Below are 14,879 nucleotides of genomic sequence, written 5' to 3'. Positions count from 1 at the left end.
TTCCAAATGTCACTTGTGTCTTGTTAAAAGAAACGATCAGCTGGTATTTACTTTCAACTTGATAAAAATGTGTAATGGTACCCAGCTCACAATTAAAGACTCAGAGAGATATAATGAAAAGTATTGTGCGGGAGCTTTACTTGGTCCAGCTTTAAAACTTATTCAAAGATAACTCTTCAAAAGCTTCAAAAATAAGTTAAGGTATTTTTGATACATAGGAATTCAAATGAGAATAAAACTGTTATCATTTCTTTATTTCTGCTCATGAAAATAGTTCAACTAAAGCAACTTGATTGGTATAACCAATTTTATACACTGATTTACATTTTCTTTCAGTGGCTTGCTGTAATGTTTTATACACCAATCATTTCGTCGAGTGGCACTGTAGTAAACATTAACTTCCCCCCTTCGGTTATAGTATTTGTCACTTTCTATTTTGCCATGTTATTGTCTTCTGAGGTTCTCTTTTTAAGAGAGAATACACTGTCAGGATCTTTCAATAGCAACAATAACAAAAACCTAGCACCTTCTGAAAATGGAATGAAATCTTTTGCATTTGGCAGGTAAATATGCCATGCGAGACCTGGTCAACCGGCTTCCTGGCGGCACTGGCCCCAGTGTGCTGTCTGATGAGACCATGGCGGCCATCTGCTGTGCTCTGCATGAGGTCACCAGCAAAAACATGGAGAACGCCAAAGCCCTGGCCGACTCAGGGGGAATAGAGAAGCTGGTGAACATAACCAAGGGAAGAGGAGACAGGCAAGTGCAAGGAGATGGAGAACGAGGCTCTTCTTACTAGGATTGTCCTCTGATAAGGGCCTTTGAGAAGGAAATTTCTATTGGAAAGGATTTATTCCTGCATTTCTTACACAGTCTCCACCAATGAAAACCTGTTTTGTAGAGAAGGGGCATTTGCAGCCATGTGGCCCCTTTTCTGGTATTTACTTGGTTCTAACATCCCTACATTCATTTTGTCTCTAAAGCCATGTTTGCCTTTGCTGACCCTGGAAGAATCAGAAATGCTATGATGAGGAGTATCTGAGGGCACCTACCCTCTCACCTTTGACTACTCGGGCTCTAGGGCCTGTTGTGCAAGAACATCTTTTTGAATCCTCAGTTCTGGGACTGAGGTGCCAGTCTCCTGACACTCCCAGGTGCCCAAAAAGGATTAAAATTACTGCTCTGCAGCAGGGCCTGCTGTCTGGCCTCAGGATGTGCCCTAGGCTGGGATCATACATTTCCCTTTGCTTCTGGGTGACACCTAATTGATGAAGCAGCAGAAGTAGGGATTAGGGAATTGGTTGCAAAAATAGAAGGTTTTGGGTTTTGGTTTGCTTGTAGTTTTTTGGGTTTTGGTTGGTTTTTTTTGGGGGGGGGTGGTCACAGAGCTATAGCAGTTGACTATAAATTTGCATTAGTATCAGATCAAAGAATCCTTCAAGGAAGTGGGAAATAGGGCTGTTCAGAGCCTTCTCAATACACAAGACAACAGCCACCTGATCCATAAAATGGCACCTGTCTCCCCACTCTCCACCCCCTTCCCCTGCTCTGTTCTCCTTCACAGCACTGATGAACCCCTGATATGTTATTTAGTGTTTTCTCTAAAGGCCTCTGACTCTCCCAGTAGCAGGGACTTTGTCTTTTCTTCACTGCTGTACCCTCTACATGTAGAACAAAACCTGACCTATGAGAGACGCTTGGTCAGTATTTATTACTTGGCTGAGTGACAGTGATGAAACTCACATTATTTCTTGTCTAATCTTTTAGTTTATACTTTTGTAGGAATTTCTAAAATAGAAGAAGAATGTAGCAAAGCATGTTCTCGTTCCCCAGAAGTCACACCTATCAACATTAACCATGTTTCCTTTCAGTCCTTTTTTCTTCTGTATCTTTTTAATCTCATTAGTAATAAATGCACACACACCTTTTTATTTCAGAGGAAATGAAATGTTACAGATAAAGCTAAGGTAATCATAATCACTTCTTGTGCTCTTAAAATTTCATTAAAGGGCCTTCATTTGTGAAAGGCGTAAGAAGAAGCTAGAGAGATTCTGAACCAGTGCCAGAACCTTTGTATATTTAAAAAAAAAAAAAAAAAAAACTCATCCAGCGTAATCTCTTTTCAAAACAAGAGACTCAGAAAGTCCTGGATCAGCTGAGCTTGGCCTCTGAACACACGCTGATCTTTGCTTAGGAGTCATTTACCAAGTTCACTGCCCACCTGCTATGTACTACAGCAGCAAGCAGATCACACAACAACCCCTACCCCATGGTAGCTTACATTCCTGGGCGACATAGATGAAGTACCAGTGAGTAAGAACCACCACCTGTCAGATGCAGATGGAGCAAATAATAAAATCAGGAAAGGTGGTAAGAAGGAAGCGAAGGACCTCACGTGTGGTGGACAGTGGAAAGCTAGTGGGAACAGAGCAAGTCAGGAGGAGCTGGGGAGAGGAAATGTAACCAGAAATATAGGACCCTGTGGGTCAGTGTAAGGACTTAGATTTACTCTGTGGAAAACTGAAAGCCATTGGAGACTGTTCAGCAGTGGAGGGACATGGTCTGACTTCCCTTAAAGGGTCACTGTGACTTGACAAACCTTCCCTTCCACCAAGTAGAGACTAATGATGGCAACAATTGTAGTGGTGAAGAAGTGGTTGATTCTGACATGGTTGAAAGAGTCCACGGAATTTGCTGAGGGATCAAATGAGCAGCAGGAGAGGAGGAAAATGTCAAAGACCCCAAGGTCTTTGGCAAAAAAGAAAATGGGATGAAATTGCAGTCACCAAAGTGAAGAAGCCTGCGGAAGCAGGTTTTTTAAGGAAGACCAGGTATTTGTTTTGGACAAGTGACATTTGAGACTTCTATTAGATATCCATGTGCAATGTATGGTCAGCAGTAGAATATACTTGAGTTCAGGACAGATGTCCAAGCTACATATATAAATTTGGAAGTCAGAGAATAAATGGCATATTTAAAAAAGTGAAATAGGCTAAGATGAATAAGGAAGAAAATGTAGATGGAGAACCAAAGAGGCTTCAGGGCTTACAGCTAGAGGCCAAGGAGCCAGCAAAAGAGCTCAAGAATGAGGAGCCAGAGCATACAGAAGAGGACGTGCTAGAAGCCTAGGGAGGAGGTGTGTCAAGGGTGAGCACATGTCACGTGCTCCTGCTCAGCCAGGGAGGATGAGGACTGAGACTTGTCCAGTTGAACACTACTGATATCACACATTTCCAAGAAGATGAGAAATTGGAGGAGCAGAATTAGAGTTATGAAAATATGTAACTCTTCGAAGGAGTTGTGCTATAGAGGGGAGCACAGAAACTTCCTTGCTTTTCTCAAGAGTTGGTTTTCTACTAATAGAACTCGTCTCTGCAGACACCTAGCCTAGCTGTTTGTATCTTGGTGTATAGCTGGCATGCTCCTGCTTGGTCTAGTGTCTCATTGTAGTTCTTGAAGCCAGTGTCTTCTCCTATCCCTCGCACTGACAGACAGGGAGATGAGCACCAGCAGCACGGCCAGAACCCAGCTGAGAAGGGCATGGCTGTGAGGTGTGAAGACCCTGCAAGGCCATCCCGGGTGTCAGAAATTTATTTCATCTCTGGTTTTTTTTGGTTTTTTTTGTTTTGTTTTGTTTTGTTTTTGAGGTATCTCCTTGCTCTCTGGTCCATTTTGGAAATACAAAATTTAGGGGTGCCTAGGTGGCTCAGTGGGTTAAGCCTCTGCCTTCAGCTCCGGTCATGGTCTCAGGGTCCTGGGATGGATCCCTGCATCAGGCTCTCTGCTCAGCAGGGATCCTGCTTCCCCCCCTCTCTCTCTGCCTGCCTCTCTGCCTACTTGTGATCTCTGTCTGTCAAATAAATAAAATCTTTTTTAAAAAATAGAAAATTTAGAATAGCTTTGAGTGGGTTAGTCTGACCTGGTTCTAGCCTTGACTCATGAGGAACACTGATAAGAAGGAGTCTTGGAGGGGCGCCTGGGTGGTTCAGTGGGTTAAAGCTTCTGCCTTCGGCTTAGGTCGTAATCCCAGGGTCCTGGGATCAAGCCCCGCATTGGGCTCTCTGCTCAGCAGGGAGCCTGCTTCCTCCTCCCTCTCTCTCTGCCTGCCTCTCTGCCTACTTGTAATCTCTGTCAAATAAATAAATAAAATCTTTTTAAAAAGAAAAAAAAAAAAAAAGAAGAAGGAGTCTTGGATGGGAGGTGGTAGTGGAGATGGATGCAAAAAAGCCCAGCCTCTAGGAACAGACTGTGCCACCCCTGAACTTGGCGATACTCTATCCTTGCTGAAGCCCTTGGAATCACTGCAACCCATATCCTGTTGTAGCAGAGAGCATACTTCTGGTCTGCTCACCTTGCTACTCTTCCCTTTCATGAGAGTTTAACTGAGAAGATAAGGAGAGGAAATCAGATTTTAGATCCTGTGATACACACTTGAAGTCAAGTTTTTAGTGCGGAAATGAATTCTGAAGAGGTATTCCATTATCCTTCTGGCTGACTCCCCCAAGCACTGATCCACCCCCTGGTGTGGTGTCTGGAGCCCTGTGCTGAGGCAGGAAGCTACACTTCCCGCTGAGGCCACTGAGTTAGGGGAGCAGCTTCCGAGGTGAAAAGCAGTGACTCATGGCTAGCAGTGCTTGAACAAAAGGCCAATATTCAGCAAATGTCTTCAGAGAGGAGAATTTACAATGAACCCTGTTTTCCACATTGAACATTAGGGCACAGATGTACATTTGTTTATGTAGAGGCATAAATGATAATAAGGCAATGCAGGTGTTTATATAAAGCCCTATTAATGGGAAAACAGATTAACTCGGAGGGTCCTCTGACCCTCAGGATGCGTGGTCTTGGTTGCTTTTGTCCCAAAGCGCCAGCAAGGTCAGCCCCTTGGGAGATATGGGGGGAGGCAGGGGGCTGACACCTGAAAGAGGCCCCCAGCTCAGAGAGTCACTGCTTATCCCAGTCACAGCCTCTCACCACAGACTTGACTGCCTGAGAGCCTCACTTCAGTCCTTGCCGCCCTGGCCAGCCCTGAACTTGCCCAACTCCCAGGTACACTGGATCCCTTGGTTATGTTTTCCAGCAGCGGCCCCTGTGCCCTCTGGTTCTTGGAGAGATGGCCTCTTGGCCGCTGGTTTACAGCCTGAATCTCTGCAAGTGAGCCTGAGGCTGTGCCGCCCACATTCATTAATATCTTCGCTGTCTCCCTAGATCATCTCTGAAAGTGGTGAAGGCAGCAGCCCAGGTCTTGAATACATTATGGCAATATCGGGACCTCCGGAGCATTTATAAAAAGGTAACTTACAAGAATAGCTCTGGCATAATTAGCATTCATCAGAGCACACATTCATAGTCATTTATTGTAATGAAATGTCATTATTCATTTTGAGAGGTTTCTTTTTCTCTTTTAACTCCACAGGATGGGTGGAATCAGAACCATTTTATTACACCTGTGTCAACGTTAGAGCGAGACCGATTCAAATCACATCCTTCCTTGTCTACCACCAACCAACAGATGTCACCCATCATTCAGTCAGGTCAGTGGGCAAACTCAACTCCTTCGCGGGAACATTTGTGTGACAGATGTCATTTTCCAGCCAAAGAAGCCTGAACGTAGACGATTAAGCCTGTCACCTCCAAACACTTAGGAGGTGTATTTGCTTTTCAATCCAAGAGCCTTCTTTGGGAATTACATGCCACTGGAAACCACAGACCCACTTTCCTCCTTCCATTTTAAGTTTATGCAAGTTTACACGTAAATGTATCCCGAGGCCCTCCACCCCATCTCCCCCAAGGTTCTGCTTCACTAGGTTTGAGAAGGTGCTGGGGACTCCGTGTTTGACAGGCTGGCCAGGTGATGTGGATGCTGGAGTGGAGGAGCAGACTTCGAGAACCACTAGTTATTCTTGAAAACAGCTGCCCTGCCTGCCCACTGGCCATACGTTTGGAATCTCCTCCAAAGTGATCTTTTAGTTTTCTTGGTGAGAACTCTTAGAACCAGGGTCCTTTAGACCTTTAGACATGATCTTAATACCAGCATTCGGGGGAGCCACAATCTTCTGCACCTTCCTCCTCCCAGTTAAACCTCCATCCCCTGGCTGTATTCCAGGACTGCCCCCCCACCCACCCCCAGATCCAGGGCTGATGGCAACAGACCCTACAGTTGGGTTTGCAGGAATTCCCTTTGATGTGTAAATTGGGAATCTTGGCAACCACACTACCTACTTCTTAGTGCCTAATTTAGTAGAAAGAATGTTCTGAGACTCAGACTGGGGGTGGGGGAGGTATTTTTTTTTTAAGATTTGAGAGAGAGAGAGAGAGAAAGCTTGCGGTGGGGGGAGTTAGAGGGAGAACTGGGACTCCATCCCCAGGACTCTAAGATCATGACCTGAGCCAAAGGCAGAGGCTTAACTGCCCAGGAGCCCCCAGACTGTTTTTCATATGTAAGGGCAGAATATTACTACCAAGCCAAGTTCTATAAATTTAATTCCTAACTAAATGAAGTGGGAAAAGTAATAAATACCTTTTTTATTTGGCTTTAAATCCCCCATTCTGACATATAAATATTATCTGTTGTATTCCACTGTGCTACTGCTGGCAGTCTTATTTCTCATGTGGACAAATGTGACCAAAAAGACAAATATAGGACTGGCAGTTCTTGCCACATAATTGGACATCTCCACTTGTATGAGGAATTTTTTTTTAAATTATCTGTGCCTGCTGCGTATGGTGTATATTTTTATCTTAGTTTTTAAATTTTGAGTTGTTTTCTTCAAAGAGACTTACGCTTGGTTTTTGACATCCTTGCTGAGCTCCCAGGTGTAGCCTGAGGCTGTCTTCTTTTACAAAAAAGCTCAGAATCCTTTAGGGACTCAGAAATAGGGGTGTCAGGGGAAACAAGAGATTTGGCTGCTTAACAAAAGGCATATGTAGTATAGGCAAAAGAATAATTTCAGACTGATGAGGGCGTAGTTACTAAGCAATGAATCTATTTTGAGGACCTCATATATACACACTGGACAATGCTGATGAGCCCATCCAAGTTCCTAGGTACCTTTTTGGATTCTGTTTCAGAGGTAGGATATAATTCATACTTGTTGCTGTAGTTATTCTGAGGGCTAATCCTCCCATCTCTCAGCGCTAACCTGATGCCATGCTAATGTACTTGTGGGAGGTAGGTGGGCACGTTCTTTGTCCTCTTACCTTCCAGAAAGTAAGCAAGGTGAGTAGCACACAGACACTGCCTGTGCATGCCCACCTTTGTTGAACACAACAGTAACCTGTGTCAGTGAAGGGACCTTTTAAAGAAAGTATTTCAGTGTCAGTCTGCCTCTGAAAGCATCAAGGCCTGCAGAACCCCTGGCTGCAAGGCTTAGGGGTGGGGGGCATCTGCTTTCCAGTGGGTCAAGTGAACAAGTGACCACTTTTATTTAGAATTAACTTTCGTGCAAGCAAGAGACTTTTTTTTTCTTAAAGATTTTATTTATTTATTTGACAGACAGAGATCACAAGTAGACAGAGAGGCAGGCAGAGAGGGAAAGAGGAGGATGAAGGCTCGCCGCTGAGCAGAGAGCCCGATGCGGGGCTCGATCCCAGGACCCTGAGATCATGACCTGAGCTGAAGGCAGAGGCTTTAATCCACTGAGCCACCCAGGCGCCCCGCAAGAGGACTTTCTAATGAGAAAAAAAGAGTGTGATGCTTTCCTTCTGTGCAGAAATGTTCAAAAAGAGACCTATGGGTAGATACTTACTATTAAATGTTTGGCTCTAACTGGGATAAAAAAAAAATTGTCTGGGGTTTTGCAAGGCTCGGCTTGTTAGCACTGTGAACTTCTTGAGGAGCCAGTCTTACTGAGTTTACAAACTTTCCCTGACAGCTGATTACCATGAAAAGAACTATAAATTTTATGGGCTGGGCACTTACACTCAACACATTTCAAGATGCAGATATTTTTGAAATAACTAAAAAAATCAAAATATGCCGTAAAACACCTATTTACTGAAGAGTTGTCCATAAAGGATAATAGATGGGTGTTTTACAAGCAACGGAACTGAGATCATAAAATAGCAAATGGAACTCTTACATGGCTAATAAGTTATTCTCCCGCAATTGTAAAGACCAACTGGAGTCTTGGAGGCCCACCATTGAGAAGGCTGCATGGCTTAGGCCCTGCACCCCTAACCAGGCAGCCTGCACCTCAGCTCTCAAGGCAGCTCTGGGAGGGCCATGCTGGCTCCGGGTCTCTCAGCAGCAGGCCTGGGGGTCGCCTTCCCAGGCTTTAGCGCTGGCTGCTCTTCAACTCACAGTATCTCTGAGAGCCGATTTTTAGCACCAGCTGCGTGGCATTTCTAATTGCTGACCTTTATTTTTCCAGAGAGGATTTTGCAGAGACACTGACAGTCTGCTTTCTCTTTCTTCTCCTTTCTCCCTCCTCCTCTGCCTCTCCCTTCAGTCGGCAGCACCTCCTCCTCACCAGCACTGTTAGGAATCAGAGACCCTCGCTCTGAATACGATAGGACCCAGCCACCTATGCAGTATTACAATAGCCAAGGGGATGCCACACATAAAGGCCTATACCCTGGTAAGACACCAGCTGGGTGTGTGATAGAGTATCTCGAAAAGCCACTCATTTCCAGGCACCCCGCCAGCGGCCTGGGAAGTAGCCCTTGCCTGTATTGAGACGGTCCCCCAGCAGCTGACCCCATTCCAGTCTCTCCATTTCCTGCTTCCGGGGTTGTTGCCTTTTCCGCTTGTTTTAAGGAAAACAAGCTAAGGTAGTGGCCTACTGACCACAAATAAAAAGAGCACCGCTTCCAAGAGAGATGGTTTCTGGCTGTCCCCCAGTGCAGTCCCTTTGCTCTGCTCCCGCCCTGTCCCTGCAGTGTCTCCCTGTGTCTCCCCTGTGTCAGAACTCAGCGTTCCGGAATGCTTTGCAAGGCCGCATCTCCTAGACTGGCTCATCTCTTAAATTCAAATCTGAGAATGGAGATCAATTTCATTTACATTTTCATGGAAAAGAGTTTGAATGAATAACAAAATGTATAATGTGATTCTTACCGCGGTGATTATATTTTAAGAATAACAAAAATAATGTTGCATAGTATTCATATTTTTATGTCATTCAGAAAGCTGGGCATCTAATTTATGTAAAGGATGCCAGCCCGAGGAGTTACCAAGATTTCATATTGTCCGCATTCTCAACTCTCTGGCAAATTATAACTACTCTAGAGCTTTCAAATACGGGTGTGACTGAGCTACCACAAAAGAATACTCTTTCCTCAAAAAAAAAAAAAAAACCCTATTTATTAAAAAGAAATGAAAGCTGGTGGCAACTTAACAACTGCTGGGGGAGCCGTCTCAGTTGTGCTGTTGTCTTTGAAATTGTGATTTCACAGGACTGTTTACTAATCGACTATTGTTACTATGGCAATTAATAGCTCAGAAAATTGCAGATGCTACATTTCAAACACCGAGCTCTTTGCAAAGGAAATGCACAAACTGAAGTGTATTGTTGCTTCAGATTTGCAGCAGCCTGCTTTATTTTAAAGATCGCCTCTTTAGCCTGCATGCCCTTCTGTATCTTCTTTGCTTGCTTCAATAAACTAATTTGCCTCAAGTATGTTTCATTTTCCTCATTAAAAAAAAAAATCTTTGCTAGCCCTAAAAGTACTAGAAGGGTAGCCAGTGACATCATCGGGAGTCTGTTGTGGACTCTTGAACAAGCCAAAACTTATCAGATTCTTGTTTTAAAATGTACTTAAAGATGGCAGACACAAAACTGAGCCCCCATTGTGGCCAGACTGCTTAGAAAACTCCTGTGCCTGCTCCTTCCAGGACCCAGTTCTTTGGATCCTACCTGTTCTGAAGGCAGGGAGCTTGTTCTACTATGTTTCCCTTCCCCCATCTGACCCAGTGCTCTAGCTCAGAGCCCTGGAAAAGCGATGTCCATCGGCTCAAGGAGCAAGGCCTGGTTCAGAGCCAGCCAGGGAAACCTTCACAGGTATGCACAGCTCCCCGCAGTGACCAGAGGTTGAGAAGGCAACCTTTTTGGATTGGTATTGCTTTTTGGTGAAACACACACGTGACTTATTTTTGCCATATCCATTATCCCGTAACAGCCCTGAGGTGAGCAGCTGCCAAGCTAGATCCAGGGAACTCAGATGGCTGCCTGTCCCAGTCTCCGCTGGTACTGGGAAAGGCAGGCCCTGTGAGGGACTGCACCAGTCCTAGTGCAGGGAGCCCACACAGCCTAATGGCCCAGAGTAATGAGCACTAGTTTTAATTTCATAAAATATTTTCTTACAGGCTCCAGCAAACCTTCACCAATTTACATCAGTTCCTATTCCTCACCAGCAAGAGAACAAAATAGACGGCTACAGGTGAATTTGCAATATCATTTTTACAGAAGGCCGATTAGCAGGGATCAACACCGTAAGGGGTCCGCGCCGGTTGACCTACCAGAGCTGGCCCAACACATCAGGGGCCGAGGAGCTTTCCCTGGGGATCTCTGCTCCTCAGAAGCTCATCTGTGGTTTAAGCAAAGCACTTCCACAGTAGCCTCATGTGCTTGAGTACTCAAATCCATGCTGCTGAGACCACCATTGCCACTGATGGGAACCACCTGAGAAGTCTTTAATGCATATTCTTTGCCCAACAATCTCCTTTTCCCACTCCTTTTTTCTGTTAACTTCCAAATTCTCTTCCATCCTCTGGGTGGAAAAAGGTGGTAAGCACACTTCATTCTCTCATCTCACTGTTCTTTTTTGTACATCTCATTTCCCATCTTCATGATTCCCTCCACATCCAAGCATCTGTGGTTTGAATACACTTGAGTCAGTGGCCAGGTCTCCATTAATCTCAGAAGTCCAAGGGGATTCAGCCCTACTGGGGTGGACCCCATTCTCCATCAGAGTGGGAACTAATGATTGTGGCATCCAAGCTCTGCTTTCATGGGTCCTAAAATTTTTATCGGTCCTTTTTTTTTAAAGATTTTATTTATTTATTTGACAGACAGAGATCACAAGTAGGCAGAGAGAGAGAGGTGGAAGCAGGCTCCCTGCTGAGCATAGAGCCTGATGCAGGGATCAATCCCAGGACCCTGGGATCATGACCTGAGCCGAAGGCAGAGGCTTTAACCCACTGAGCCACCCAGGCGCCCCTATATCAGTCCTTCTTGATGCCATGCTCACATAGGTTATCTGATCTCTCCTTTTACCTTCCAATAACACAAAAGCAGCTAGGGTTTTCCAAACAACCCTGCATCCTGAACTTCAGATAAGGATACTCATAAGACTTCCCTCCATTTCACCATCTTTTCTCTGTAGATGGAAAAAAAAAAAAAGAACTTCTCAAATTATTCATAATTTATCCTATAGTTTTTAAGTCAGGAGAAAAAAAAATCTTAAAATCATAACTAACTTAAAAAGGGAATTTAGCTCTGAAATGCTTACAATGTTAGAATGAATTTAGTTTCAGAACATGATGTTTATATGTACATGGTGAATTTGTTACATCTTACTAAGTGGGGGGTTTGGGGCATGATCAAGAGGGAAAACATACATTAAGAGCCATGACAGTTTTTCTCCAAACATATTTGAAGAAATTAATGTAAGGTCAGAGATGAGATAAGGTAACACAAAAGGAAATTAGGGGAGGGTACCCTGAGGTGGATGCCCACATGGATTTCACCTTGCTTTCTTACAAATCTATTAGTCCTGACATGGGGAAGGTGTTTCCTTTAGAACTATTTGCTCACATGTCTCTCCCAATATTATTACCCTGCTGCCCAGAGATTGCTTACTCCTTTAACAATACCTCACATTTCTTTTAAAACTGAGGGATGGACTCAATCTTCATCTCTGAGGTGAATGTTTTAAAGGATGATTCTGTACATACACAACTATCTGAAGCATGAATATCCAAACTTCCGGTCAAATTCTTGATGTACTACTCATGGTTCCCTGTGTCAAAGCAAAAATCAAGGCCATCCTTTCATTGGGCATGCCCAGGTAACAGGCCCCTCCACAGCAGAGCACAGAACTGGACCTCTAAGGGGGAAAGAGGTACCAAGGGGCCATCTTGGGCTCTCCAGAGACACCAACTTCTAGAGGCCCTAGAACAGGACTTGAGCAAACTGCCAGCCCACTTGTAAACATAGTTTAAAATCCTTACACTCTAATAGTAAATATACAGCGTGTACCAGAAAGAACTCTGAATCATATATGCACAAATATTAAATACTGCTTTAAAAATATGAAGCAGGAAACCCACATTAATTTCCCTTAAACACGTATTTCCAAAAATTGCTTTCATTTATTTGCTTTTTCATTTCATCAACAGCATCAACAGCTGTATTATAGTCAAGATGACTCCAACAGAAAGAACTTTGACGCATACAGATTGTATTTGCAGTCTCCTCATAGCTATGAAGATCCTTATTTTGATGACCGAGTTCACTTTCCAGCTTCTTCTGATTATTCAACACAGTATGGACTGAAATCGACCACAAATTATGTAGACTTTTATTCCACAAAACGACCTTCTTATAGGGCAGAACAGTACCCAGGGTCCCCAGACTCGTGGGTGTAGCATCAAGATGCTCAATAGAGGAACTCTTCTTTCTAACCTTGTTTGGATTGAGATGAAAAATCCGTCTTGCTGATTTGCTGATGAAATGTGAAAGTGAAATGGAAGGACTGAGTGAAGAGCATATTTTTTTTTCTTTTTTGAGGAATTATCAGGGAAGTAAGGAAACCTTTGGGAGACAGGACTTTCTAAGCTCTATTTAGGTGTTAGATCTAATTACTTGTAGATTCTGTAGTCGGGTGAAGGTGTGGGCGATGTGATGAGAGGTTTGAGAAATGGGTGAAATGAGTTGGGGGATGTGTAGGTCAAATCAAATTAAAGATGATTTTTTTAATGTGAATAAAGTTATGTTCTGATAGTTTGTACAGAAAAAAATAATAAAATGGATGCCCTTCATGTTTTATTGCTATTACTAAATGTCAGGATTGTATGCTATTATGTCTTGTAAATTTCTTTTGTTGGTGTAAATATGGAAATGCCACATTGGTTAAGTGCCATCATTTGTAATGCAGTGTGTCATTTGAAAAGAGATTTGAAGAAAACTGACAGCTTAAAAAACAAATGGGAAACCCAAGGAGTTGTTAGCAATTAAAAACAAACTATAACATCCTTTGTTTTCAAAATGAATAGTGTACCTTTGAAGCACAAAGTCCAGTCTGGTATAGAAGCGCCATGCCCATTCCCTGCCTTTTTCATAGGACACTTCACTGCCATTTTCTATGCACATGAAAGAAAAATAAATGTGGAAATTTCATCCTTGGAAATTTGTTCCCTGTTCTTTTTTTATTTTCTGTGTAATATGGAAAAGCACATTCTATAAATGTGAACCTAACTGCATGTTGGAAATAGCTTAAATATATCTGAGTATTATGGACTTTTCTAGTTTTATACACTTTATGAGAGGGACCATACCAAAGAATGAAACTATGAAATTTCCTCATCTTTATCTACCTTAGTATTTTTATTTGGAGGAATCTGTTTTGAATCTAATGTACTTGTCTTTTTTTTTTTTTGGTCTTCAGACTGCTGTATGTATTTAACACAGCTTTTCACCTGAATGAAATTACATCTGGTAAGACAAGCCCTAACTAAACTGACAATGACTCCTTTTGGCAGTTTTTTTTTTTTTTAAGAACTCAATTAACTAGGTAAAAATAACGGTTGGGCACTTAATTAGCTGACACCAATGCAGGAAACTAAAATTCTAAATAATTATTTTGCTGAATGATCCCATGAGACAATAATCCCTGGATTAGAGACAGAGTGGAGGAAGCCCCACATCCATGAAAGGGGTTCCAGTAACCAAGAAGCATTACTTGTAAGCTTTTTCTCCATTTGTCGAGACGAGGGCCACAAGCCCCAGGAGGCCTCCTAAGTTGTACGGTTTCTACCCTGGATCTTCCATGGCAAACAGCCCATATGGCAAGTCAAACCCAGAGCTGTTGACTGAGCTCAGTATATCCTGCAAATGAGGTATAAATCACAGATTAGAACGTGTGCTTATATTTGTGAGTATATGGAAGGAGATCTAGGAGAAAAATGCTTTCTCTTGTTGATGGACTGCAGCCCAAGATTAGAATCCAAAGTGAAATGGAAATCCAAATACAAACAGAAATATTCCTGAAGTCTGTCAGTGGGGGACTTTGTGACGTGCATGCCTTCCGAAATGACCCACAGTAAGACTGCCCAGCTGCCCCAGGCCTCGCATACCCTGGCAGATTTCAGCAAACAGCCCTCTAGATGGCAGACACTGCCAGACTTCCCCAAGGAAATGGCATTAAAACTTTTGAGATATCTAGGTAGCCATCTGTGCTTTGAATCACTGACTTCCTTGAACCTGACATCTTCATGTCTGGGTTGAAGGCCCTCTCTCGAGGAGTCAGGAATACAACAGAATCTATAGCTGGCATGAGCTAAGTGACAGTAACTGACTATTGCTTTTAGTGACCTCATATGTCTTTGGGTAACTTAGTGGACCCAGGTCCCTAACTCTGACAGGCAGCATTTCAGAAAACATCCAAATTTGGGTTACAAAGAACTCCTCACTTGGGCATCCACCCAGACCTCCTAATGGGCCAGAAAGAGGCCTGTGGGTGAGGAATGGGCAGAAGATCAGATGCCCTATAAGGCTCCTTCCTTGTGACTAGAGATAAGAAGCTATGGACAGAGCCTGAAAGATACAAAACTGTATCACTGATCAAAAAGTTAATCCCACTCTCCCTTCCAAAGTGTAAGAATAAACAAGCTCTGCTATAACCAAGTTGACTTCTTTTTTAAAGATTTTATTTTACAGAGA

The 14,879-nt window shown here is 43.3% G+C and overlaps 1 protein-coding gene across 9 annotated transcripts in view; it reads left to right on the top strand.

Annotated features, from left to right (window-relative positions):
- PKP4 (plakophilin 4) overlaps positions 1-14,370 on the top strand; it is a gene marked incomplete at its 3' end in the record, with an annotated part of 243,502 nt that extends 229,132 nt beyond the window's left edge. For 5 of the 9 annotated variants that reach the window (XM_080797913.1, XM_080797911.1, XM_080797915.1 and 2 more), the window contains 6 exons: positions 564-759; positions 5,209-5,293; positions 5,417-5,534; positions 8,451-8,579; positions 10,304-10,377; positions 12,338-14,370. In XM_080797913.1, the coding sequence (XP_080654039.1) occupies positions 564-759; positions 5,209-5,293; positions 5,417-5,534; positions 8,451-8,579; positions 10,304-10,377; positions 12,338-12,586 (851 nt within the window). The remainder of the gene's footprint in view (positions 1-563; positions 760-5,208; positions 5,294-5,416; positions 5,535-8,450; positions 8,580-10,303; positions 10,378-12,337) is intronic. The other 4 variants (XM_080797917.1, XM_080797916.1, XM_080797912.1 and 1 more) reach the window with 2 other exon arrangements.
- Positions 14,371-14,879: the final 509 nt, after the last annotated feature.

Source organism: Martes martes, assembly GCF_963455335.1.
Source record: "Martes martes genome assembly, chromosome: 3".
Lineage (NCBI taxonomy): Eukaryota > Metazoa > Chordata > Mammalia > Carnivora > Mustelidae > Martes > Martes martes.
This window is presented reverse-complemented; position numbering and strand designations above follow the sequence as displayed.